Genomic DNA, 27,106 nt, shown 5'->3' on the forward strand with positions numbered 1-27,106 from the left:
ATTTTACAGTCCTTTTAAATTTTTATGCATTATGTTTCATTTTAAATTGTATATTTTGTCAAAGAAAAGGGTTGTAAGTGATTTTTTTCACACTAAAATCTTAATGAACACAAATCTTGTTGCTATATTTTTTTAAATAGTGAGTATTTTAATGAATTGGCCCCATTTAATTCCATTTGTTCCATTGTTCCATTTTTTTTTTAATTTTTTTTTTAAGAAAAGGAGAGATAATTCAAAATAAAAAATTTTGGCAATCAGCATTATTCCACAAATGCTGTTGATTGAGCTTAACATGTACTGAATCCAGAATATTTCTTTAACTGTATCCAGCAGGCTTTTAAGTTCTAAAAATGTCAAGTATTGGCATCAGTTTGTATTGAGAAAGTCTCATGTTTATGCAGTACATAAGATTTCACTGATTCTCCCTCTAATATCTCCTTCATATCTGTGCAACAACATCCTCCAAATACTTGAAAACAAAACCCAAACCCTGTTCTGTTCTGTTTTAAATCCAAAGGCAATGTTACAATCAAAACATTCCCTTGTTGCACATGAACGCAGTTATGGGGGCTGTCCTAGACAGGATTGTTTGGGTTACCCCACTGTGACCGTCTGACTTCAGGCTCTGAGTGAACTATATTTGATATCATCAGCCCATGTGGCTGTGGAAATGCTGAACTCTGCTGACACGTGCTGTCGCGTTGCTCTATGCTTTGAGCCACACTTAACAGCCTATAAACAAATCAGGACGATTTGATTCACTTGTCTGTCTCGCTAATCAATCCACGGCTCCACAATTAACCTACATAAAAGATCATAACAGGATTACCAGATGAATTTTCACACGTACAGACAGCTTTTGTTGTAATAACAGCAAATCCGCTGTGTTTTAGGGTTGTTTTCCCCCAAAGATCCATTTCAGCAGTTTAATTTTGAAATGAATCCACTCTCACCACAGTTTCAATGCCAATTACATTCTCAATTACATCTTCAAGATTTAAAGCAGTATTCTCATTTACCCTGATTTCACGGACCGTCCTCTCATGCATCACCAGAACAATGGATATTTCAGGGGTGTAAATTTGAGTCCATTCTCTCCCATCCATTTATTATGAATGAGACAGGAAGAGAGATGCTTGGCCAGGTCTACTCTTCCTCACTGGTTTACAGCACACTAATAAATAATAGCAATCCTGTCGGTGGAGAAGCCAGCCAGCGATAGCAGCAGAGAGTTTTCCCACAGCAAACGCATGAAAGGGCACATTAATGTACCACTGTGGAGCCAATAAACATCTCACCAGAGTTTTATTGGAACATTTTGGTCACACTGCTGGCTCAAAAGTGAAAGGAAACACTAACTGCAAGCTTGTTGTTATGGTTCCCTTGAGTGTCTGCTAACAATCTTAAAACCACAGGTTTGTTAAGAAAGCTTTGTTTTGATGCTAGACTTGTTTTCAGTTCTGGTGACAAGTCCTTTGGTCACTTTCTAAAAGAAATTTCAGCAAAATACTAAGTAGAAGGTATTCAGAAGCTGTCACAGAACAGTACTTTGTTTTTATTAAACGAGTCACATGATGCAGGAGACTTTTTCTGTTGCTCTTCATGATTGGTTTTCCTGTTTGTCATGTTTTGGATGTACTGTTACTGGGACAGTACAGATTTTGCTTCAAGCTATTGTTGCTACAAAAGACACACAAATCTAGCTTGACCATAAAGCATGTTTAAAGGGGCAACGAACTGTAGGACAGATGTTTATGCGTGTTTATGTGTGACACTGGATAGTGGATTAAAAAAGAATGCAAGGTCTAAAGATGTGTCTTTAGAATCGTGCTCGAAATGCTGCAAGAAACGAGAGACGCAAACACTTGTTTACATAGTGTGCAACCGCATGTCACAGCTTTGGCCGTTCAGTGTGATGGTATGTTGATCTTTGTGTTGTGTGAGCTATCTTCTCTCAGTATGTATCCACCAACTGTTAATAAGATGCAGCTAATCAAATATTCCAACTGCTAATTAGTGGTTTAATGCTCTTATCAAGTGTGGCCATACAAGTGAAGGTCATTAAATTTCCTGGCTGGGAAAATGGTTGCGTAACCTCAGGCTCCCTGTGGTAAACATTTGAATCTTGTCATCTGTTGACTGTGAGATCGGTTACATGCTAAATCTGGAGCTTTGACAAAAAAATTTTAATAAATAAATAAAATAATAATAAAATAAAAAATACAGTAAATCCGCATGCTTAAAATTTTGCTCTTGAACTAATGAACAGTACATCTGACATGTTTAATGTAAAATCATATCAGGGTCACAGAGCAGGTTGTTTTATTGTTATTTATACCAAATATGATGATAGCCTCAGGAGAGACCCCTGTACTTAAATGCATTTCATATTATAAATACACACATTCCTTGGTTAAAAAATTAGCTTTTATATTGTCATTGTGCTAAAGCAAAATATTGCACAAATATATCTGCTAAATATTTTCTTTGTGTTCAGCTGACCATGTATCTTTTTCCAACCCACTAGTTTAGTTAAATAGTTCAACCAGTTTTTAGAAAGCAGAATTAAACTGTAAAAATGTAAATTTTTATGTTACCACATTTTATTTTATTTCCTACGGGCCCCCTAGCACACCCTTGTGGCCTCCTGTGAGTCCCACCTGGCCTAGAAAAAGCCATTTTATTCCACATAGAGTGGGTCTCATAGTCAGAGAAGGCACCATTTTGAGATCACCTGACCAGTCAATTACTATTGCATTTAAGGTATTTTGTAAGACATTTGGTTCAGTCATAGGCTATTGCTTCAATCTAAGACCACTGTTTGGCCCGCAAAACATAAACAAAAATGACTTATTCAACTTTTAAACACTGTAAATATATCATACCTTAAAATATCACAATTTTATCATGATCCAAACTGAGAATTTATAAATCTTTTTGTATCTTTTAAATACTTTCAGTTTGCCAAATTAACAAACAATATTATTGCAAGACTAAGTTGAATATGCATTTGAACTAGACCCCAAATGTTGCAGTACTGACAGTTTTGTGCTTTACTTTTCAGCCTTGGTGATAACTGATGGACCGCAGGACAAGTCTGGCCTTGCGGATGACGTGGGGAGTGAAGATGACCTGTACAATGAGTTTCGCAGCTCCTCCAACCGATTCGGACACCCAGGAGGAGGAGGAGAACAGCTGGCCATAAATGAGGTAGAGCATATAGACTGTCTATGTGTTACTGTTTGTGTTCACAGATTGTGCTTGTTTCTCTGTCAGTGGCAAGAGATCCATAGAAGCATGTTCGTTTGCATCTGTGTTTGAAACCCAAGGCCTTACAGAGCCAAAACAAACTGTGTTTTTGTATAAAGATAACTGGTTTCAGACAGGCTTCCAAGACACCACTGTAGTTTAGTATGTAGCTGTGCTCTTGATTCAGTGTTTAAACATGTTGGAATTCAGTCACTGTTTTTTAATAGTCTACTACCCATCTGTTCCTCTCCCGAGGCCTGAGACCAGCAGAATGACCTGCTGCCACAGTACTTCTCCCATCATCTTCAGCATGACTGAAGATGAATCCGTGTTGTAGGAAGATGCTGTTATCTACAAAGAATTTCAGAGAATATGCATTGTGTCGGAGTTTGATTTATGACTGTTTGGTATCATTTTCGAATGCCGCTCAGTAACTCCATTCAGCATTTTAGTAAGAAACAGCAGAAAAATCTAATCAACAGCCGGGCCTTTGGGAGCTTGGTGTGCACTGAGCTGCACAGAAGCCCTGTGCTGATGCTGTTGTTATTGTTTTTAGCCCTTCAGTAAATAATAAACAGGCTAAATGAAAGTGTCATTGTTTTAATAGGGAGCTAAGTCAGGCATCACTGTTATTATTGCTCAGAGATATGAAGAACCCCTAGTATTAAAATTTAGTGCGTCTCTGGTCCTGCACTGTTCGTGCTACAGACATGAATGATACAGTACCTCGAATCATTATCATAATCATTTTCACCTGGAGATCTAAGCTTGCATTATAGAAGGGACCTGATGCATATTTAGCCACCAGAATATAACCCCTCAGCAGTTTCTGGTTCGAAACCAGCAAGCTTTTAGGGTCGGTGTTTAGTCAGTTTTCCAGCCTGAAATAATAGTTTCCTTCAGATTCGGCACCAGTTTTGGTGGAAAAACACCAGTAGAGATTTAGACCACTAAGCAAACACCCACAGTAGCCTAGTTTACTTCAAAACATATATGGTAACACTTTAGTATAGGGACCAATTCTCACCATTAACTAGTTGCTTATTACCATGTTTATTATTAACATATTGGCTGTTTATTAGTGCTTATAAAGCACATGTTCTGCATGACCATATTCTACATCCATAATCTTACCCAATAACTAAACTTAAGAACTACCTTATTAATTAGTAATAAGCCGCAAATTGGGAGTTTATTATGGCAAAAGTCGTTGTTAATGGTTTGTTAATATAACATTATCTTTTTTTTACATTTTTTTATTAAAAATAGCTAACATTTTCATTGTTTTAAGCATAAACAATGTAAAAGTACATTTATTTAATAAATCGGAAGTAGCAACAAACTTTTTCTTCTGTAGTGTGATATACATTTGAGTAAAATGGATTATAATAGACTTGGTTCTGTCCATTGTTTATTGACTGGATGGAGGCAGATATGCATGGAAACTTGCAGCCAGTTGTAAGAATGGGAGTTTATGTGGACTAAATGAGAGTCCGGTATATGTCCCATACAGGAAAGATCCAGTTATGGCATTTTGACAAAAAAATTACAAGGTCAAAAAATGTTACAAAATAAAACACATGTACAGATGAAATGTTTCCAGTTAAATCAATAAAATATTAAAAATACGGTAAATCGAAATGAAATGATTTTCCATTTCATGCTGACTGAAAAAACAATATGCTTCAGAAAAGAGAAATAAAGGAGTAAGAAAATTTTAATTCAAACCATTATCTTGTTTTGCACTTATTTTGCTTCCAGTTTATATCGTTTCAAAGATATTTAAGAATATTTTTTACTAAAAAACAAGACAAAAATACTGATTGTTAGCCGTTTTGCAGTGCAGCCACCCAGAACACCTTATCAATGGCATAGCAACACATTAAAAACCATTTAGAACACCTTAGGTACTGCATAGCAGCAACCTGCAACAAAGTTTTACATAGGCAAGTTCTGTCATGAAACTCTAGATGGTACAGGCTGAGGGTCGTTAATGCAGATTGATTATATTCATAGCACTTAGCTGCTTGGCGCAAGCTGATTGGTTCATGTTGCATACACAGCCAGTGAGCTTACTGCTTAACATTTAAATGGCTGGTTATAGAGCAATTCGCAGCGCATGCACTTTCAGAGTTCCTCTGAAACCCTCCACCTCCCCAGCTCCACCTGTATAGAGCTGCTACAGGTTATTATATACACTACTTGTGCAGCAGCAGTCTTAAATAATCACAGCACCATATTGGCGTATGTGTTGGCAGCAGCAAGTTTTTGTACTTGCGTTACAGAAGCAGCAATAATCTACAACAACAGCAGCAGCATAGAAGATCTATTCTGCCAACACCAAATACAGTAACATTGTCATATCCATTACCATGCTAAAATCATCCGAGAGTTGTCATGATAGAAATATATTTTCCACTGGAAATATAAAATATAGTTTTATTGTTCATTTCTTGTGATGAGGGGAACAGCTTGTTTCAGTGTTGGGGAGAGTGGGTGATTATTTTGCTAGTGTGTGTGTGTGTGTGTCAAAAGGCACAGCTGCTGATTTAAAAGGAAGTATCATGGTGTGTGACACTGTGACAGTGGGGATGGTGCTCGAGAGAGAGAGAGAGAGAGAGAGAGAGAGAACAGCAGGTTAGTGGAATCAGAGGCCTTCACTAATCCCATTAGCTGTGCACAAATTGATGCATGGGAACGAGACGAGTGAGGATGACTGCGTTAATCCTACCTCACTGACACCGGGTCAGGAAATGAAAGCTCAAGAGGTGTTTGGCACCTCATGCAGTCTTTAATTAATATCTCCAGCAGCATTACCGTCACTGTAGCACTGCCTCGAGAAGACGAGCAGGACGTGCTCACTTTTACACGGGAAGTGCGGCTGACGGGCAGCTGGCTCGGCCAATGGAGAAGCGCCAGGATAGAAAGGATGTATTGTGCTGCATTCTCTCGCATCCCTCCCCCCACCGTCGTCTCCCTCCTGCTGCCGCTAAGGCCGGCCTCCGCTACTCTGGTATCCTGGATACGCTTCACAGCACCGCCAGCCGATTGGCTGGGAAGGATGAGAGGAAAAAAAACAGGAGCAAAAACAGAAGTCAATTCAGGGAGATGGATGGATGGTTTTTGCTAGAGCCGCTAAGCACAGATGCAGCAACCATTTCCGCCCCTCAGCTTTGCGTTTTGCAAAAGAGACGGTGAAAAGAGATGGGATTTCAAGTGCGTTAATCAGATCCAAGGGAATTAACACGGCCGTGTGTTTAAGCAGAGCAGGAGGACGAGGGACGGGAACGAGGGGGAGGCATCGAAGGGGAGCATAGGAGAAAAACAGACAGGAAGGGGCACAAAATAGCACAGAAGGAGAAGAATACATGGAGGCGGAGAGATACATCCACCCCTGCTCCTGACATCAGCAGTGCGCGGGGAAAGATCCGAGGGGAGTGAGGGACGAGGAGGAGGAAGATAACGCGCACGCGAGAGAAAGAGAGAAAGAACGAGAAGGGAACGGAAAGGAAGTGAGCAGGTAACTGTGGACGTGGAGGCTCTTCCCCCTCCCCCTCACGTTTCACCGAGAACACTGAGCGGATCCGGCCGGAAAACCGTGTGCCGTCGAGCGTTCGCGCACAGACCTCTAGGCGAGGGGGTTTCCGGCGCCATGGCTCGCGGAGGCCAGCGAACGACGTCTCGGCAGGGCATGGCTCACTTCCTGTTGCGGTGCAACCTCAGCCCGGAGGCCCAGAAGGTGGTGGTGTTCGTCATCATGATGCTGCTGGTCATCATCAACGTAGTGCTGATGTTCCTGCTGGCCTTCCAGTAGGGCGCAGCCGCAGTGAAGAGAAAGAGTGAGGGGAGGGGTGGAAGGGAAGACAAGGAGGAGGCGGAGGAGGAAGAGGAGGAGGAGGAGGAGGGAAAGTTGGTCCCTCTCGCTCACTCGTGGATGGGTTTTCAGGATGCAGACATCACAGTGCAGGTAACCGGAATGGGTGTGACTGTGTGTGTGAGGTTGGCGGCGTTCAGCCAGAAGTAATATGCTGGGACGACAGCGTGTTAATTATTTACCAAACTGTAACCACTCTTGAGTGGCTTCTAGGGGTCAGGCTTGATTTCATCTTTGAAGTCATCTGAGGGCATCTTCAGACATTTTGTCTGCTTCTGTAGGTAGGTTTGGGTGTTTATGTGTGGGATCCTTTGAATGACTGTGCTTGTTTTGCTGTGTAACTGTCAACTTATGGATCTGTATGCTTTGATTCTGACTAGCGAGCACAATAAACATGGTGACGGCCTATGTGAAGCTTTCTTTTATGCCAGACTTTGTCCCAGAGGGATCTGCACAATCCTTCCACTGGTGAGCAAAAAAAAAAGAGGTCACACTGGTGAGCTTGACATGGTTATAGTGGGGTTACAGTTTAGTAGAGCAGCTTGGTGTCTTGGTGAGGAATAAATATCCAGAAGGAAACAAATTGGAAAATCAACCAATGGCATGGTTTGGCTCAGAAAAAAATGGTGTTCTGGAAATATTTGGATACTAGAACATCCAGACTAGTTTAAAAACCTTGTTCATTCATGATTTTCATTAGTTTTTTTGTATGTTTGTACAGTATGTGTCAGGGCTGTTTCTGATCATCTTTGAACAAACCAAGAAGCTGTAACTCACAGGCCGTGAAGAAGAGGCACATGGGAAAGTATGTGGGTGTGTCGCTAGGCAACAGGGTACATAGGCACAGCTGTGGTGATGAGAATGCTGGGCTCTGGATTCAGGGGGTGTATATTCAGTCTTCGAGTCCATCGGCGCTGTGAGCACAATGTATGGACAGAGAACAGAGTGTGATTATTACATCAGCACCGATAGATCATGTTTAGCTGTGCAGTAGAGATGGTTTGATGGAGGCTGTTAAGCTTGCCAAGATTTCACTTCATTTTCTCTGTAGCCAAGCTGAACAGTGTGGCAATATATTACCCCGCTTTCAGTTTACTTTGCCAAATCAATCCTTGCAAGCAGAAAGCAGAAACTTAAAATGACCACTCAGGGAAAAAGCAGACTGCAGACAGAAAAGCCTTAATTTGGTAATTCTTTCTCCAGTGATACATTGCATTTTGGTTTTGGTTAAGTGCACAGAATGAAGGGTTGTATATCATTGCATGATAACACATTATGCCATTGAAATACTAAAACAGGCAGTGAAATTGAATGCTCCGTGTTGTTACAAAGTATTCAAAAAAAATTTGTTTATTTTTTGCAGCATAGTAAGGCAAAAAAATTCACCCTTTAAATAGCATTTATATATAAAATAAACACATACACACACACACACTCACACATTTTCCCTGGGATGTTATGAGTAATTATAGCCATCCAACATTATAGTATGATTGAAAACCAGGCCTAAAACTTCACATTATCATGTATTCAAAATTACAGAACATTTAATTTAGGTGAACTTAAAACAATAAATTGAAGAAAATCAACACACACTACATCAACAAAATTAAGATGTATTAAAGTATACATTAAAGCACAGATATAATAAAGTAATAATTAGTTATATTTAACTATAAATATTTTTTCTAAAGCATTATAATACTCTGCATGAGCATTGCTAAATGATTATTGTTAACAGTTGAGTTTTGAATTGATGCATTGAAGATAGTTTGATCTATTACAAATGTCATGCAAAACTTAAAATAAAAAGTGCTTTAAGACCCTCACAATAGTGTTGTATATTTTAACACCTGCAAAATCCTAATAAATAAATTGCAAATATGCATGTTGCTGTACAATGTGTATTAAACAGCAAGAACAAACAAGTGTAAGAATTTCCATATACTAGTCACATATATGAAATTAAGCAATGAAATGAAATGCAACCGTGATTAAAGGCTTTTACTTTTCATTTACATACATATTTGCTATTATACTCATGTTAAAGTAGTTTCTGATTTAATATGATCAGTTACATTGTACAGGCAATGTTTTGTCATTGTGTTTTGCATTCATCCTGTGTCTCAATAGCTGATCAGTGATGGCAGCGTGTGCGCGGAGGCTCTATGGGACCACGTCACCATGGACGACCAGGAGCTGGGCTTCAAAGCTGGAGACGTCATCGAAGTAGTGGACGCCACAAACAAGGAGTGGTGGTGGGGCCGGGTGCTGGACAGCGAGGGCTGGTTCCCCGCCAGCTTTGTTCGGGTAAAGGAGATACAGATTTCCCGCTCATAACAAAAAATTGGATTACTGTCACATTATGTCATCACTATTACATTAGGCTAGAATGAGGGGTCATCAGTGCACCAGTGTTCTTTTTGCCAAGTACATTGGTAAAAGCCACTGCACAGTGAACATTTAGGACCAGATTTACATGCTTGAGACCGCAATCCCATAAGAGCGCTGACAGGAGTGGAAAGTTCTGCAGGTGATCTGATGACAATGTGGAAATTAAAGAACATTTCCATAATGACCAACGCAATCAGCCAAGAGCAGTGCAAGTTATTGCAGCCATTTCTAGCTCAAATGGGTTAAGACATGCTTTTTTTGAAGTGTTAAATAATGGTGCAAATACCAGTAAATTGACTACAGCAGACCTTATTAAATCGCATTGCACAATTTATTTAAATACTCCCCTCCCATAAATTTTGTATATGCAAATGCATATACAGTAAGGTCAGCTGCAAAAATAACTGCCAGTACCTTTTCATCGCTAATTTTTCACTGTGTGTCTTTAGTAAATCCTGACAGTATTAACCTATTTGTTATTGGTAGTTACGGGTGAACCAAGATGAGCCCATGGAGGAATACTTAGCCCATCTGGACGGGGCCTCGGAGGGGGGTGGGGCCAGCATGGGGGGCCCCTTAGGGCCCGGTCTGCCCTGCAAGGAGCAAATGCGAGCCAACGTCATCAATGAGATCATGAGCACAGAGAGGGATTACATCAAACACCTGAAGGACATCTGTGAGGTCAGTTTGCCACATGGCTCTGAAGAGTTACTCGGCTCTCTGTTTACATGCTGAGAGAATGACCTGATTCATATCAGCTGCTCCATAATCCAACTATAGCTGTGCTATAGCATTAAACCTTTGACATATTCACTTTGGCTTCCAGGGCTATATAAAACAGTGTCGGAAGAGGACAGATATGTTTACTGAGGAGCAACTGCGCACTATCTTTGGGAACATCGATGAGCTCTACCGTTTCCAGAAGAAGTTCCTCAAAGCCTTGGAGAAGAAATTCAACAAAGACCATCCTCACCTCAGCGAGATTGGCTCCTGCTTCTTAGAGCACGTAAGCTGGCTTCTATGTAGGCGGAGATGTAGGATGCAGTTTTTAGGTTTGTTTTTTTATTCTGTTCTCTTCACTTCTTTTCCATCCAGCAAACAAACTTTCAGATCTACTCTGAATATTGCAACAACCACCCCAATGCCTACGTGCAGCTCTCCAAACTGATGAAGATCAAGAAGTATGTGTTCTTCTTTGAGGCCTGTCGTCTGCTCCAGAAGATGATCGACATTTCGTTGGATGGATTCCTGCTTACTCCTGTTCAGAAGATCTGCAAGTATCCTCTGCAGCTGGCTGAACTGCTGAAGTATACCAACCCACAGCACAGGTAATGAGGTCTACACAACTTCCTGCTGTTACACATTTACTACACTCTTAGGCTGTAATTGGGTGCACATTCAAAAGATACTAATATAAAGGTGTACCCTTTGAGAGGGTACCAACCTTTCCTGAGAGTGGACTGTATGTCCGCATTGATAGTTTAGCTATAAGATATGAATGATTTTTTAAGCATTTTGACTTTATTTAACAGACATCTTGAAATTAAGCACATATGAGCACATTTAGTTCTCTTTTAAATAAAGATATCTAAATAAAATGTGAATTATTTGTGGATTTGTGTAGATGACACTTTAAAAATCTCCATGTCTAGAGAGGCAGATTTGTGCTGCAGTGCTCTTCACTCATGTCACTCGCAACAAAATAACCGTATTGAAACGTCACTGTCACACCCCTGGACTGTCTTGTATGTGTTTTGCTCCCCATGTGCTCTGTGTGACCTAGTTTCTGCCATTGTCTATTATTAGTTAATCACCTTCATTGTGTTCACCTGTCTGCCCCTCGTTATCTGCCCTATATTAGTTGCTGTCCATTTAGTTCTAGTTTGTCGGTTATTGTTGATGTTACCCTGTGTGTGTACCTCCTCATCTCAAGTTATATTAAATCTCTTATTCCCTTTGAATCTTCGTCTTCGTGTGTATTGTGTGTGCACTACCCAGAACCGTGACAGTCACGTCTGTAAACATAAAGAAGTTGTCCCGTCTAGTAGGATATCGCATGTGAGGATCCTGCAGGTGGACAGATCGTTTATAGCCTTTTCTCGCAGCAGCTGGAATAATTAAATGTATCATTTTGATGGCGGATTGTAATCCAGAAAGTATTATGTGTTTATGAAACACGTGAATGAAATGAAATTATATTCCAGTTTTAAATGTGCTTGTGATTACAGATAGCCTGAGTGTACACAAGATTTGTATTTTAAAGAAAACCAGTTCGAAGGGAGCATAGTTTGATTTTTGGGTTAAAAGAATTTCTTGAAATTCGAATGGTATGACAATTAGATATTAGACTGTACAGAAAATGAAATCTACACGCTAACACACAATATACTCATAGTGACGCAATGCTGATGTTGTTAATTTGAGAATGAAGTATAACAATAATAATAATTTGCACGGTTTGATGTAATATGAGCTAACTGATCTTTAGATTAAATCACCATTGGTAGCGCGATTTATTGTAATGCTTTTTTTCTCAGTTGGTCAGAACAAACGTGGCAGACTTGTTACTTGCTTGTTCAGATGACAATATCTGGTGAAAATTCTTATTTGGGTCATATATTCCAAGACGTAGACTAATCTGTGTCCAAATGGACATTGTTGCCCAGTAGATTAAAATTTCACTTAAAATTCCACTTCACTTAAATTTTCAACTTAAAGGAAAAAGATCTATAATTCATGAGCGCTAATGGATGATGGCAAATTGCTGAATCAGTGTTTTGAATGATTTGATTCACATTTTACTAATTGGCATTTACAATCTCATATATTTGATTTTTCAGAGATTATAAGGATGTGGAAGCTGCCTTAAATGCAATGAAGAATGTGGCCAGACTGATCAATGAGAGAAAGAGGCGTCTGGAGAATATTGACAAAATTGCTCAGTGGCAAAGCTCCATAGAGGACTGGGAGGTAAATTACACAAGCATCTTGGATAATATTCACACACTGATTCATTCCAGAACTGTGTGGTCTCACAGGCTCTTTTCCCCTTCATTAGGGTGAAGACATCTTGAGCAGAAGCTCTGATCTGATTTTCTCAGGAGACCTGACCAAGATCTCCCAGCCACAGGCCAAAGGCCAGCAGCGAATGTTCTTTCTCTTTGACCACCAACTGGTTTTCTGTAAGAAGGTCAGTCGCTTGCCATGCCAGTGAGAGCAGAATTACTATTATTTATGGCAGATGGTTTTTATGTGAGTTAAAGTAGTTATTTTATATGATTTGTTCTACTTGCTTGGCACCACAGGATCTGCTTCGGAGGGACATCCTGTACTACAAGGGTCGGTTAGACATGGATCAGATGCAAGTGGTGGATGTAGAGGATGGGAAGGATAAGGACTTTAACGTGAGTGTGAAGAATGCCTTGAAATTATGTTCTCCCGGGGGAGAGGAGGTCCACCTTCTGTGTGCCAAGAAACCCGAGCAGAAGCAGCGCTGGCTGCGGGCCTTTGCGGATGAACGGGAACAGGTCCAGCACGACCTCGAAACAGGTGAACAGGCACTTAGAAGCGCAAATAAAAGCATTGATTTTATTGTCCACAGGCTTTAAATGGATTATTTTCACAGTCATCTTGTATCATTTGTTCTCAATCAACAAAAATTGAAGTAAATGACAATTTGAAATCATTTGGTGATTGAATTTACAATTTCCACTTAAAATAAATATTCATCTAGAATTACATCCTCAGTCATATCTATGGACCAGAAAGGCTTGGGTTCTTTTAAATGAAGCCAGTAAGCTTATTTTAATATTAATGATATATTATGTATATGCTATAGCTGTAGTTTTTACTAATATTTTGAATTTATTTTTATATATTCACATATATATATTATAAGTGCTTTTATTTTATTCCTTTTAATTTTATTCACAGATCACATTTTAAGTGATTATTGTATCTTATTTTAAAATATTACTATATTTAGATTTTTTTTTTTTACTTAGTTTTACTTAAGGTTTAGTTTTTATTTATAGCAGTCAGTTATTTTAGTACTTAAGCTTTGTTAACAATAGTAACCCTGAGGCAACTATCACTAATGTACATTCAAACTGTTGGCAGTGCCATGAAATATTTTAAATATTTTCTTATGTATTCATATGCTGATCTGTTTTGTTTTATACAATGTTTGTACTTGACAGAAGTGTTGGTCTGTTCCCCACAGTTGATTAATTGTATTAATGTTTTTGTTTTGTCCTCCAAACAGGTTTTACGATCACAGAGGTCCAGAAGAAGCAGGCCATGTTGAATGCATCTAAAAGTCATCCAACAGGGAAGCCCAAAGGTGAATTTCAGCTGTTTTGTCAAGTTGACTTGTCTTTTCTGTCATTATTGTATGCTGGAGATCCAGGATATAGTGTGGAGACTGAAATCATTCGCTGTTCATCTGTTCACAAGCACGTGTTTGACCATGTTTGTGTTGTGTTTCATTATTACCTCGCTGCCCTGGAACAGCATTAGCTTTACAGCATCTTTTGGCACTCAGAACTCCTTCACTTCTTCACCCAAAAACTTCCAAGTGCCTACGTTTTTCTGAACCTTCAGGACCTCTGGCTCCCAGGGCCACCTTAACTTCACCTCTCCTCCCTGAAGGCCCTCAGCGTAGGCAGGGGCGGGGGGTTAGGGTGCCCCCTGGGGTCCTGCGCAGGGCAATATCTTGGGTGTCCTCTCAAAGTAGAGAGCCGATCGAGTAGTCCAGGGTAATTCCACAGTGTGTTAGTGTGACTTATCTGCTTATTTAACTGAGGCTGGGTCAAAATATTGATTTTCTGATTAATCATGATCGATATTTAAATCATCATTTACCAAAGTTGGCCGTCTGAATTGAATATGATAAAATTTCAGCTTTTTTGAGTTGTCCAAACAGGGTGCATACAATAACATGCAGCATGACTGGTGTAGTCTGATTCACGAACATATTCATGAACAAAAGACTCTTTTATACCAGAGATTTTAAGTAGTCCAATTGGCTAACTAATGAACCTTTTTAACCTTTTGGTTCTTTTTAGTGACTATACAGAGTAATCAGTGTAGTGTGATTCACAAACAAATTACTCTTTTTAATTGGATCTTTTTAGTGAATCAAAGAATTACAGCGCAACCAGTGTAGCCCAATCCACAAACAAATTAATCTTATAAAATGGTTATTTTTAGTGAATCAACATGCAGAGCGAACAATAGAGTATGATTCACAAACAAATGACTCTACTGAATCAAAAACCCACAGCAGAACCAGTGTAGCCCAATTCACAAACAAATGAATCTTTTAAATTGGTTATTTTTAGTGAATCAACATGCAGAACAAACTGATTCAATCTGATTCAAATGACTCTTGTGAGCCAGTTATTTTTAAGAACGTTTGCCACTCTTTTATGGGAGTTTATAACTAAAATATGAGTTCATATTTTTACAATATTTTAATGTTAATTATTATAAAAATATAAAAATAGCAGTTTTGCATAAGAAAATCAATTTTAAGTGTTCACATAGCATTTTTTTAATGATTCGGTTATTGTATCTGGTAAATAAACGGCATGATTTTTTGTAATGCACAAGATGTACAGCATTAGCCGAGGTGGGAATCACTTTCATATGAATGATCAAATGGAACTGAATCAGAAAATCTGTATCGATACCCCAACCTTTTTTTTTATAGTAACTGATCTAGTTTCTGTAATTCACTGGCAACCCATCCTTCCCCTATAAGTACACACTTAACCCATTTACAGCATAACATTCAATAATATCAGCATACTCTAAACTGGTCTGACTCAAACACAGAACCAACGACCAAAACATGCTCGTCTACTAAACCCATGTGTATATCTGTGTCCCGTTCTCTAATGAGCGAAATCTCTCGGGTCCTGACCCTTTGTTTATGTCCTCTTCCCCGCAGCTGTGACCAGGCCCTACTATGACTTCCTGCTGCGTCAGAAGCACCCCACGCTTCCCACCTCCCTGCCTCAGCAGCAGGTCATCATGTTGGCCGAACCCAAACGCAAGACCTCCAATTTCTGGCACAACATCGGACGCTTGACACCGTTCAAAAAATGAGAGACTCGGTACATTTGCGGTTGTGCCTGAACTCGTGTTTTTATCCCAGTGTAACATGTTTATTTTTATTGTCCAATTGCGAAAGCACTTTATGGGTTGGTTACAATCACGGCATCGCTCCCAGACGTTGTGGAACATCGTGGGAGGGCGTTCCCGCTATGTTGTTATTAACGTCGAAAAAGACGGCTACTACTGCTCAACCGCTCCACTTTCCGGCACTAACACGACTACTGCTGCAAGTCATCGTACGGACACGCTTCATCGAAACAGCCCTGCTTGAAGAGAGGACTTCTTTATATGTTGGTTAATTTATTTTCACGTTTTCAATGTATGCCAGCTATCCACAGTGCCCAACTACTAGCTTTTGTATGTAATTTGATACTTTTGTGTAACCCATGATGATGTTTGCAGTTTCAAAGGGTTCCGCACAAGATAAAAGTAGACCGTGTTGAGATTTATTACTGTATTAACTTCCTGGAGGCTGTCACTCAAAGTCCGTCGATATCATGTCAGTCTGTGTATGCAACTATCAACTCCTCCCAACTTTTTCCTCATGAAGCCTCTGAAATGAAACGTAGACGACGTCCCATCGGTACTCAACCGTTTCAGATGAGTGTTTCATGTATGTGCTCATTTGATTCTGCTGCCTAATGACTCCTCTGTAATGAACTTCTCTTTGAAGTGCCATTCCAAACGTAACCCAGATATTGTGATGGGGGTTGCATGAATTTGCTGTGAAACTCGACATTTTCAACCCAAATAAAATTCTCAATATTCTGTCATTCTGATAGATAATGGTACTATTAAATTAAAGACTATGTTTGACAGTTGTCGAATATGTATTATTATCTTTGACCACAGAACAAAGTATGTTAATAAAAGCATTTGTAAGTGTTATGAATCTGACATTTGGGAACGGAAAACTGATGTTTAACATTTTTCATGTTGAAAGACTTTCTATTTCAGCTTAATGTGCAAAGACAACTATAAGTAAAACATTTGTAGTTTGTATTTCCCAAAGAGCAGCCCAACCAGTGTTATTTTATTAGAATTTATATAATAGCGTTTATTCATATTTTGAATAAGCTTTTAGTTTATATTTTCAGTTTATTTAAACAGAACCCTGTTATCACTTACTCACCTTCCACTTGTTCCAAACCTCTACGAGTTTCTTCACATTGAACACAAAAGAAGATATTTTGAAGAATGCTGGTAATTAAACAGTTGATGGTAGCCATTGACCTCTATAGTATGGACAAAAAAATACTATGTTTTTTCCCCCATATTATAGAGGTCAATATCTACCGTCAACTGTTTGGTTACCAACATTCTTCAACATATATTTTTTTGTGTTCAATAGGATAGGTCCCTTTAAAAAGAGAATTCAGCTAAAAATTAAAATTCTGTCATTAATTACTCACTCTCATGTCGTTCCAAACCCATAAGACCTTTCATCTTCATTGATCTTTGGAACACAAAGGAACACTCCACTATTTTTGAAAATAGGCTAATTTTTCAACTCCCCAAGAGTTAAACAGTTGAGTTTTACCGTTTTCGAACCCATTCAGCCGATCTCCGGGTCTGGCGGTAGCACTTTTAGCGCAGCTTAGCATAGATCATTGAATCTGATTAGACCATTAGCATCTCGCTCAAAAATGACCAAAGAGTTAACCTTAGGTCTAATCAGATTCAGCGGTGGCTCAACTGTTTAACTCTTGGGGAGTTGAAAAATTAGCCTATTTTCAAAAATAGTGGAGTGTTCCTTTAAGATATTTTTGATGAAATCCAAGAGCTCTCTGACCCTCCAATAGGGGTTCAACCGTAATTTTATGAAGCTACGAGAATTTTGTGCATTACTTTTGTTTTCTTTGCGCACAAAGTATTCGTCGTAGCTTTGTAAAATTACGGTTTAACCCCTGATGTCACATGGACTATTTTACCGATGGCCTTGCTACGATTCTGGACCTGGGAACATCGCAGTTGTGTTGCTGTCTATGGGAGGGTCAGAGAGCTGTCGGATTTCATCAAAAATATCTTAATTTGTGTTCCAAAGATGAACGAAGATCTTACGGATTTGGAACAACATGAGGGTGAGTAATTAATGACAGAATTTTCATTTTTGGGTGAACTAACCATTTAACTTTAGTCATTTTATTTTTCCATTTTATTTTAGTAATTTTACTATTTCAACTTAGTTCTTGATTTAACAGACTTGATTTATGTTTATAGCCACATCAGCTTCAGCTTCACAGGCTGTGTCATGGCAAACAAAGATTATACATTAGAAAAACAAAGTAGTGCACAATACAAAATATAAAAATTAAATAAAGCAATTTTAAAACAAAGTTTTGTACATAAAATTCTATAAAATATTATTTAAATTTACTTTTGAAAGAAATTGTAAAGGTTTTTCTGGGTCCATCTTATAAAAAAAGTAAGTCCTTAAAAGTTTATCCTGATAATAACCTTTGTCTCATGACATTAAATATTGGGCAGACCAAAAGCACGTTTCACTGTCAAGTGAGTCCCACAATATTGACATTTTGGTGCTTCTTCACCTATCAATAAATGTCCATGAGTTAATCGAGTATGTCCAATACAACACCTTGTATACACAACTTGGTCATGCCTAGATATAAATGAATAAATATGTCTTATTCCTACAAGAGAATTGATTTAAAAAAGTTCAACATCCTTCCCATTCCGCTTGCAATTTCTTCAGCTTTAGTTCAGTTAATAATTTTAATAGTTTTATTTTAATTAACAATAACACAGCTTTTGTCCAGGGAGTGTTTAGAAACCATTTCCACACACTACCACTATTTTTGCATTCTGTTTGGTGCCACTACAGTGAAATAACACACTGCACCAGCAATAAGAGGTATGTTGGTAGATTTTAGCTGCAGTGTTTACATTTTCATTTTCACAAATTGAAAATACTGCCACCCAGTGGTCAAGATTCAGGTCAGCATTTCAGTTCACTGTTACTATGGTGTTTTTCAAAATTAGCATTCAGTGTGTGCAGCTTGGTCTGTGACCTTGAAACAATACAATACGATTAAAAATTGTCATTTTCTAAAGAAAAAAATGAAAGATCACATTAAACCACACCAACCAGGTTCATATAATATTTATTAGAGCATCATAGCACATTATAGCACAATCAATTAGTTAAGCAGTAAAAAAAAAAATCAGTTGGCACATAAATCTGATGAATAGTTGGCAATCTCCGACTGCTTTTCGTTACTGTAAGGCTACTATGACGCCCCTCGAATGGCAGAAGAGACGTTCACACAACAGGACATGGCAGTGTAGAAGACTTTTATATTGCTTTGCGCTACATTAAACTCTGATCTTTTTCTGATCACATCTGGAGTGTTACTCTTGTCAAATCACATCTACAATGTGTTTTTTTTTTTTTTGCACTTCTCGCTGACTTTAATTGAGCAGCTCCAAGTAGGTAATTGGCACTTTGCCTTTCTGATTCCCCCTTTGCCCCATCAGCCAATCAGAGTCCATGCCTGGCACACTGCTCACGGTGATCACCTGACAGGGAAATATTTGACCATTAAGACTTATAATGATTCATTTCACGACAATCTGAAAGGACATGATGAAGGCCCACCTCATCGGCGAGTAGAGAGAGCTCACTGCTGCTGGCGGCGTCGTAGTCGTAGAGCACACGAGCCTTGCGGGTGCCTGAGGTGCTGCGGAGCTCGTTGAGTGCGGGTGAGGTCTGGCTGGGCGGAGGAGCGGGCAGTGAGGCTGCCGGCTGTGCCGTGGGAACCGAGATGCTGGCGGAGGAGCTGCCAGCCGGCTGATTGTTATTAGAGAACGTGGATGGAAAGCTGGAGGAAATATGGAAACAGTTAATAATGGTGGGTTTAAATATAGAAATAACTGAATGTACATACACTTATCAATTAATGAAAATCATTGCTTACATCGCAATTTGACTGTTTAAGAGAACAGATGATTCCATTGTGGATACATTTAGCATAAAACAGGATTTGGTGTAAAAAAAATACATAACTAGTACAAACAAATGAATAGAGGTATAAAGGTAAGCCAACCTTCCCAGCTGTTTCTGAAGATTGACCATGTACTGGTAACACTGTGCATAATATGCAGCTTGAGCATCCACAAAATCATTCAGACAGCGCAAGTGATGAGCCTGATCACAAAGAGGACAGCACAGCCATTAGCGCATATTACATACATGAATATAAACAGCAGTGTTTCCCACAGAATCTATAATTAGTCATAAATCCACAGTAATCCTAACAGATTTAAAGCGCTTTTAAATGTTCGTATTTAAAACCAGTCGGATCTGTTCTGACAAATTCATTGAGTAATTAATTTAGACTGATTGATTCAAATAGCAGCCATTAATTAAGGCTGAATGAAATAATTTTACTTTTGAGTGGTTCATTAAAAATGACCCCATAAATCATTCATTAAGATTGATTTAAAGAACAAGTCTTTTGAGGCTGGTAGAAGTCATTCATTAACACTGATTCAAAGAACGAGTCTTTTGACTGATTCATTAAAAGAACAGGCTCATAAGAGTCATTCATTAAAAGTGATTCAAAGAATGAGTCTTTTGACTGATTCATTATAAGAACCATTCATTAAGACTGATTCAAAGAATGAACCTTTCGATTTATTCATTAAATTACCAATTTATTAAATGAATAATTTATTAAAAGAACAGGCCCATAAGAGCCATTTATTAGGACTGATTCAATAAATTAATCTTTAGACTGATTCATTAAATGATAGACAACTCATAAAAGTCATTCATTTCATGCTTGTTGATGAGTATTTGATGTTATTTTGCAACACCCATCACATTCGATTGACAGAATTTTTGTGATTTGCTAACCCTCAATTCATTCTAAACCTGGATTACTTTCTCTTTTCTGCTGAACACAAAAGAAAATATTTTAAAGAATGTTGGCAGCAAACCGTCATGGTGATCAAAAAAGGACATACAGGTTTGGAACAACATGAGGTTGAGTAAATGATGACAGAATTATCCCTTTAACTTGGGTAAAGCATCATTTCTTTTGCTGTGGTGCTACAGGAGGAAACACTGATAGACAAAGGATGTGTGAGCGTACATGAGTGCTGCTGATACCCTCCAGCAGAAGTCTGGTGATCTCGGCCTGCCGGTCAAACTCACTCTGTGCTATCCTCAGTTCTGTCTCTGCCTGAGGGACACACAAACATATACATAAAAAAAAATTAAAAAAATTCACTGTGGCTGACATGCACATGTAGCCCCATCAACAGGCTCAGAATCAACTGGACATACTGCCTCAGACAAAGAGGCAGGTGGGAATATAAACACTTTGGTAGCTCCCTCTGCTGGACACAAGAATGTGTTTGAGATGGTCCTCACTGCAGAACACAAGATCCAGGGGGTGTGGCTGGATCTAGATCCAACTCCTCCCACCTTATTTACCTAAACCTACCCGTCTCCACCCCCTGATCCCTAAACCCACCCATCTCCACCCCCTAGATGTTGATCCAACCCCACCCCCTGGATCTGCAGTTCTGCAGTGAAGGGCTACTGATGTGTTTTAGTTGTATGTAAGAGCAGTTCCTCATTCACGTGGCAGAGTGAGTTCATATCAGACAGCACTATCAGGGCAAGGCAGGGCAGGCGTTTCTGTTTCCCTGATAAAAGATGTGTTTTCTTCAACAGGCTTAGGGGAGGAAAGACTCGAGCACACTCACCTGCTGCACCTCCTCAGCCCACAGCTGGCCAGCATTCAGAAACAGTAACAAACTTGTCAGGTCAAGCAAAAACATCAACTTAAACCACACAAACCAATCACCACTCACAATCAACAGCTTTCATAACTAGCCGTTATGCAAGTTGAATGGTTTCACCATTCATGCACAGACACATTCACTGGGAGGAACCAAAACAGGGAGCTGATCACTGTCTACAAGGAATAATGTGAAGCACGCAACAAAGGGAAGACGACTTGAATCATCCAGTGTCACAACAGGTGTGAGCACATGCTGCAACACTTAAACATGAGCCAAACACACTGCCCTCATCGTGAAATGTTTTCCAAGTTTACTAAAGTAATGAATCTTGCATTCTTAAGTATGTTATACCATTTTGAAACGTATCCTAATGCACATTGGCATACTTTATCAATATGAGCATTATAAAATAAAAAAAATTGTTTTAATAAATAAAGAACAAAACACTATAATCAATCATTTTAAATGCCACAATTAAATTTAGGCATCACAACAATATTAACAGTATAATAATGGATTTTTCTTTTTTTTGCTTAAAATTACATTTGACAGTGTTAATGTAAAATGAGCATCACAATTAAATACCCAACATCGGCTGATCTAAACAATAAAAAAAATAATCTAATACTGGATGGTAAGTAATGCGCATCTTTAATACAAATCATACTGTTAGTTGAGACTACACAGGCACAGATATTCATACATTATCAATGGACAGAAGAAAAACAATCACACCAAACACAGTAACTGCATTCTGTTGCCCTCAAAGTTAAATAATAGCACAAATATCTCACAAATTAAGATTTATTGAGATTATAAACGAACACAAACACATGCTGAACTGACACAGCTATTTCTGTTGAGCTGGACAGAAATACAAGCATGTGTTTATCGAAATGTGGTTTTGAACGTAAAATGTTCCGCTCACAAAACCATTTTCGACATCTCTCCAAAGATTTGTGAAGGGCAAAAGAGGGCAGATGCTTTATTAGACACAGCAGACAAACCTTTAGCCACCTGACATGCAAGAAGCTGAGCATGTAAGAAAAGTGAGCCACATACTCCTCTCCCAGCGGAGGGCTTGAGTTCAGCTCCTTCAGACGGAGGCAGGCAAGCAGACAGAGAGAGACATAATGAGAGAGAACTGGGGAAAATAAGAGAGGTTAGAGATCCAAAGACAGCAGCTCACACGCAAAAGGGCATTTAACATGAGCATCTTCTCTGTTAGTTAAACTGCACTAAGAGCATAAGACAGCCGGCAGCTAGCTTTGGGACAGATGAAAGACAGCCTTCACTCTTCAAGCTTCTCTTCCCTAAAAGCTGTAAAACTGAGTGTATGGTTAAGCTGAAAATGCCACTTGAAGAATAAAACTGCTGATTATTACATTCTCTGTGTGTGTGTGTGTGTATAATACTAACTGCAGAGCGAGTATCAGCCGCTCTGGCCTTCTTCACTCTGTTTTTGGCTGCATCCAGATCTAGACGTTTATTCTGAAGCAGTTTGCGTTCTTTCTGTGAAAAAAAAAAAAAAACAATAAAACACAACAACAGAAATTGAACAGATTAGAAGATACAGTGTAATATAATGTAGTATAAAGGTTAATAAAGGCATGTTCAGTGGTATGCTGATGCTCACCAATAAGGTTTTAAAATCTCCCTCGATGAAGTTCCTAAAGGGAGTGAGGAAATTAATGGCGGAGCTCTGAATGAACTCTTTTTCTGCACTGCCTAACAGCTTCTCAGTCTCCCCACATTTAATGAGAGCACTACCTGCAGCACATCAGAGGATGAGAGGACATTCATCTCAACCCACACACATTAGGAACATTTGTCAGCTTAAAACTAAATATACAGTAATGGAGCTTACAAAGAGTTTATTAACAGTTCTTTCCACCTATCTACATTATACTATATAAAAGACATGTAGTAATGTTACAAAAGATTTCTATTTGAAATAAAAGCTGTTCTTTCCATTCGTCAAAGAATCCTTAAGAAAATGTATCATGGTTTTCAAAAAATATTAAGCAGTTTTCAAAATTGATAATGGTAAGTAATGTTTCTTGAGCAGGACCAAAAAAATCTTTGAGTAGAGTAATGGCTGCTGGAAATTCAGCTTTGCCATCGCAGAAATAAATAACACTTTAAAACATATTCATAACAGTTTTTTTAAACTGTAATAATATTGCACAATTACTGTTGTTTCTGTATTTTGATCAAACAAATGCACCCCCTGTTGAGCACAAGAACCCTCCTTCAAAAATATTTTAAAAAACCTAATTGACCCCTTCACAGGGAGTTTGATTGACAGGCGATCTGACCAATCATAACGTCGCATCTGCCATTTTGTCCAACAAACAAACAAGAAAAGAGAGTAAATTAACGTTGGTGGACTTGAACTGTGCATTTGAAAAATGGTGTGTATTGACGTCTTTCCACGGTTGAAACAAGATACCTTCTGATGTTCATTCATGTTTATGTTGTGCTATAACTAGTAAAGAGGAAGGGATGATCGATTCACGTGCCGCTTGTACCGAGGCTCTACAGCGATCTGTCACGACACATTAAAGCAAAACAAAAAAACGGTATTTATTGTTTGAATTTCTTACAAAATTTGAAAGCTGAGGCTTTGTTTCATACCAAAAGTAACCTGATCTGTCTTGTTTGTCGGTGCGTTGTCAGTTTCCTCTTTGCTCCGTGATGTATTTTTCACTGCGTGAGAACATGATGTGTGGCGTGAGAGGGCCATGGCTTGACAGACATAGCAACAGTAATGGAGGGGGTGGGTCTTTTCAAAGGGTCAATTATTCCTATTATTCAATTATTGCTAGTGTATATATATCTCTAGACACATAACTGCATCGTTGTATGAACAGTACAAAATTTTATCCGTGACTAAAATAAAGAAGAAAGTAAAAGTATTTGCTGTGCCAGTGTTTATCCAACTCAAGTCGTATACGTAGGTATATGCTTGATGTCACTTCAAAATATATTTCTTTATTATGAACAAAAGGTATGACTTTAACAAACGTTATTATATACACATGTTTAACAGATTAACTGAGTGCTGCTCAAAATCATCACTAAAAGTTACTTGTCTGAAGAAGCATGGTTGCTTTTTGTGACGTCACAATAATTTCAGCTATATGTTCATAGCTCCAAACACTAGCTGATACTGTCAGGGTCCAGTGTGAGTGGGACGATATTATGAGTTTACCATATGCTGTTCCAGGTCCAAACTCGTGTCCGGAGTCGATCATGCACTCCCCCAGTAACTCGTGGTTGTTGGCACGCATTGGGACTTTTTTGTCCAGCATCTCGTAAAGGAACTCCTCCATCCGGACATCTACAAACATCAGACAAATTCAATTAAGAGCAGCGAGAGTCAGATGAGACCACATGCATCCTCTTAAGTAAGGCCTATTAACCATTACTGTTGCCGAACATCAAAAATATCTTCCAAAGCGTTACTGTGAATCATGAGCTTTCACTTTTATGATTGTATGAGGTGCTTGGAAAATAAAGCAAAGTGTGGTAAAAACGCCAATGTCACCAAAAACTGGAATAAAGACAGGATGTGTTTCTTTCTTACTGAAAGAAAATCTAAGATCATAAACATAAACATAACCCACATTGTTTTGACTTCCTGGCTAAACAGCTAAAAATACTCATTGTTAGGGCTGGGTCTTAATCCCATTACAAGGAACAGATGAGGAGGTTCACACTCTTTTCTTGCAATTAGGTTTACTGCAATAAGTGAGATGATTTCACCAGCTGTGACCCTCAGTTCACTTCCTCTGTACTGGTGATATAAATGAGCATGTATCTTTATGGTGACTTGCAGTACTACAAAATGACATTCTTGTTTAATCAAGCATTTCTTCTTACTAGGGTTCGGCTGCAGCAAAACTTCTGTCTGTTTCATGATCTTCTCCGTCCAGTGCTTGGTGGATTCTGCCCGACTCAAAAGGGTCTCTAGATGGGCGTCCAGCTCAGTCTTCTCCGCCTGCCCAAACTTCTCCTCTGTGAACTACATGGATTGCAAAGTTTGTTGACTGTTCTAACACACGTTATTTCAGCAATGCAGTTTATACATTTGACATTTTACAGTTGGCTTATTAATGTTCACACATACAGCTGTGGTCTTAAAACCAAAGCCTAGTGAGCTGCTGACCTAGACTGCATTTCCGGCCAACATTTGACCTTTGTTTACATTAATTTTAGTAACAATTATAATATTTTTTATTTAGTATAGTGCCTTTAAAGGTTGCTTTCTCAAATCAATTTACAACAAACCCAAAACAGTACAATACAACAGTAAGAAATAGGTAAAAAAAAAAAAACATAAATAAAATGTAATGTGAATATAAACAAAAATGCTTATAAAAACAGTAATCAAGTAAAAGCTTTTTAACGTAAAATCTTCAAGGATTAGATTTAAAAATACCATATGATGCATTGTTATAGTATATTATTACAGTTAGTAACACACATGTCTGTAAACTGTCTTAACAGTCAGTAATTAATATATTTAACACAAAATTGTTATTAAAGTTGTAGTAACATACCACAAACTTTCATTGCTACAAATAATGAACTTTATTTACTACTTAAAGGGATAATAAACCAATTTTTTTTTTTTTTTTTATGAAAATGTCACCCTCATGTTCTAAATGAAAATTTTGAATGAATATGACTTTTTCTGTACCGTACACACACACACTTAGGCAGAATGACAGTGTTGGTCACCATACACTTTCATTTTATGGACAAAAGTAATGAGAGTGAATGGTGACTTTCGGCTGTGTACAATATGCCTTTGTGCTCGACCATCATACAGACACGAGGGTGGGTAAATTATGACAGCTCATTCAGTTTGTCTGAACTGTCCCGTTAAGTAAAGAAAATAACGTATAACCTGGTTAAAAACAAACACAAGTTAAGACACTAAACACATTTAAGGTCATTTAAAGACGTTTACCTGCACGGCACGACTGAGGAAAGTGCCCGCGTCCGCTGCTAGTCGTCTAACGTTGAACTCCATATCTGTGTTTATAAAATACTGATATGCTTTCAAACGATCAGTCTGAGCTGAAGCCTGTTAGCAAACACAGATTAGCCTGCAATAGCCTCTCTCCGCCCGGCCAAAACACTTATGAATTCAGCTCGCTTTGTCGTAATAAGCGTATAGTCCATGTAAAAACGCGACTGAGAAGATAACCAATTAAAAATAAACGCGTAAAGCTGTCTGGTAAAGGTATTGTGGTGTATCTGTCAGTAGTGTAGCCGCTAACGCAGAGCAGCAGCTGTTAGAAGTGAGGGAGTGTGAAGAGGAAGGACAAGCTCAACGATAGCCAACGGATGTGTCTCAAATCCTAGTGTGCAGCCTGCTTAGACAGCAGTTTGACCATCAAACAAACGATTCATAATTAATAATAATAAGTTTAAATAAATCGATCAACAAATGATAGGAAATAAAACATTTCTTGATTAGAAAAAATAATACTAATATCATTATTAATAGGAAAGAATAATATATTTGTGTGTTTTGAGAACTTGAAAAAACTTATATAACTGATATAAAATCTTATAAAATGTTATATTTACATATAAAACTGCTGAGGTTTTCGTGAAGTCCACTAGATGGCTCTATCAGTCAGAACAGGTTATCTCTTAACTCTCGAGTTGTTGATCTTATTT

General features: G+C 38.5%; 2 protein-coding genes across 11 annotated transcripts in view; one reads left to right on the forward strand and one right to left on the reverse strand.

Moving 5' to 3' along the window:
- Positions 1-16,523, forward strand: part of LOC131529392 (rho guanine nucleotide exchange factor 4-like) — a 39,086-nt gene extending 22,563 nt beyond the window's left edge. For 3 of the 7 annotated variants that reach the window (XM_058759082.1, XM_058759100.1, XM_058759109.1), the window contains 10 exons: positions 3,065-3,210; positions 9,257-9,433; positions 10,004-10,198; positions 10,344-10,523; positions 10,613-10,845; positions 12,358-12,487; positions 12,576-12,707; positions 12,823-13,066; positions 13,782-13,859; positions 14,030-15,464. In XM_058759082.1, coding sequence (XP_058615065.1) covers positions 3,065-3,210; positions 9,257-9,433; positions 10,004-10,198; positions 10,344-10,523; positions 10,613-10,845; positions 12,358-12,487; positions 12,576-12,707; positions 12,823-13,066; positions 13,782-13,859; positions 14,030-14,268 — 1,754 coding nt within the window. In that variant the 3' untranslated portion in view covers positions 14,269-15,464. The other 4 variants (XM_058759091.1, XM_058759118.1, XM_058759126.1 and 1 more) reach the window with 3 other exon arrangements.
- Positions 16,524-18,743: 2,220 nt separating this feature from the next.
- Positions 18,744-26,758, reverse strand: sh3glb1b (SH3-domain GRB2-like endophilin B1b). 4 transcript variants are annotated; one of them, XM_058759279.1, is made up of 11 exons: positions 26,388-26,758; positions 25,295-25,436; positions 24,624-24,752; positions 23,046-23,179; positions 22,829-22,921; positions 22,417-22,503; positions 21,371-21,394; positions 20,752-20,841; positions 19,702-19,802; positions 19,254-19,476; positions 18,744-19,174 (listed from the first exon to the last, which is right to left on the reverse strand). In XM_058759279.1, exons 1-11 carry the CDS (start codon positions 26,448-26,450, stop codon positions 19,067-19,069), a joined length of 1,194 nt encoding a protein of 397 aa, XP_058615262.1. In that variant the 5' UTR covers positions 26,451-26,758; the 3' UTR covers positions 18,744-19,066. The 4 variants fall into 4 exon arrangements, with proteins under 4 accessions (XP_058615262.1, XP_058615270.1, XP_058615284.1 ...); XM_058759287.1 differs by lacking the exon at positions 21,371-21,394; XM_058759301.1 differs by lacking the exon at positions 22,417-22,503 and having other exon boundaries at positions 21,371-21,422; positions 22,782-22,921.
- Between the last annotated feature and the right edge of the window lie 348 nt (positions 26,759-27,106).

The sequence above is a fragment of the Onychostoma macrolepis genome, chromosome 02 (assembly GCF_012432095.1).
Source record: "Onychostoma macrolepis isolate SWU-2019 chromosome 02, ASM1243209v1, whole genome shotgun sequence".
NCBI classification, from domain to species: Eukaryota; Metazoa; Chordata; class Actinopteri; order Cypriniformes; family Cyprinidae; genus Onychostoma; species Onychostoma macrolepis.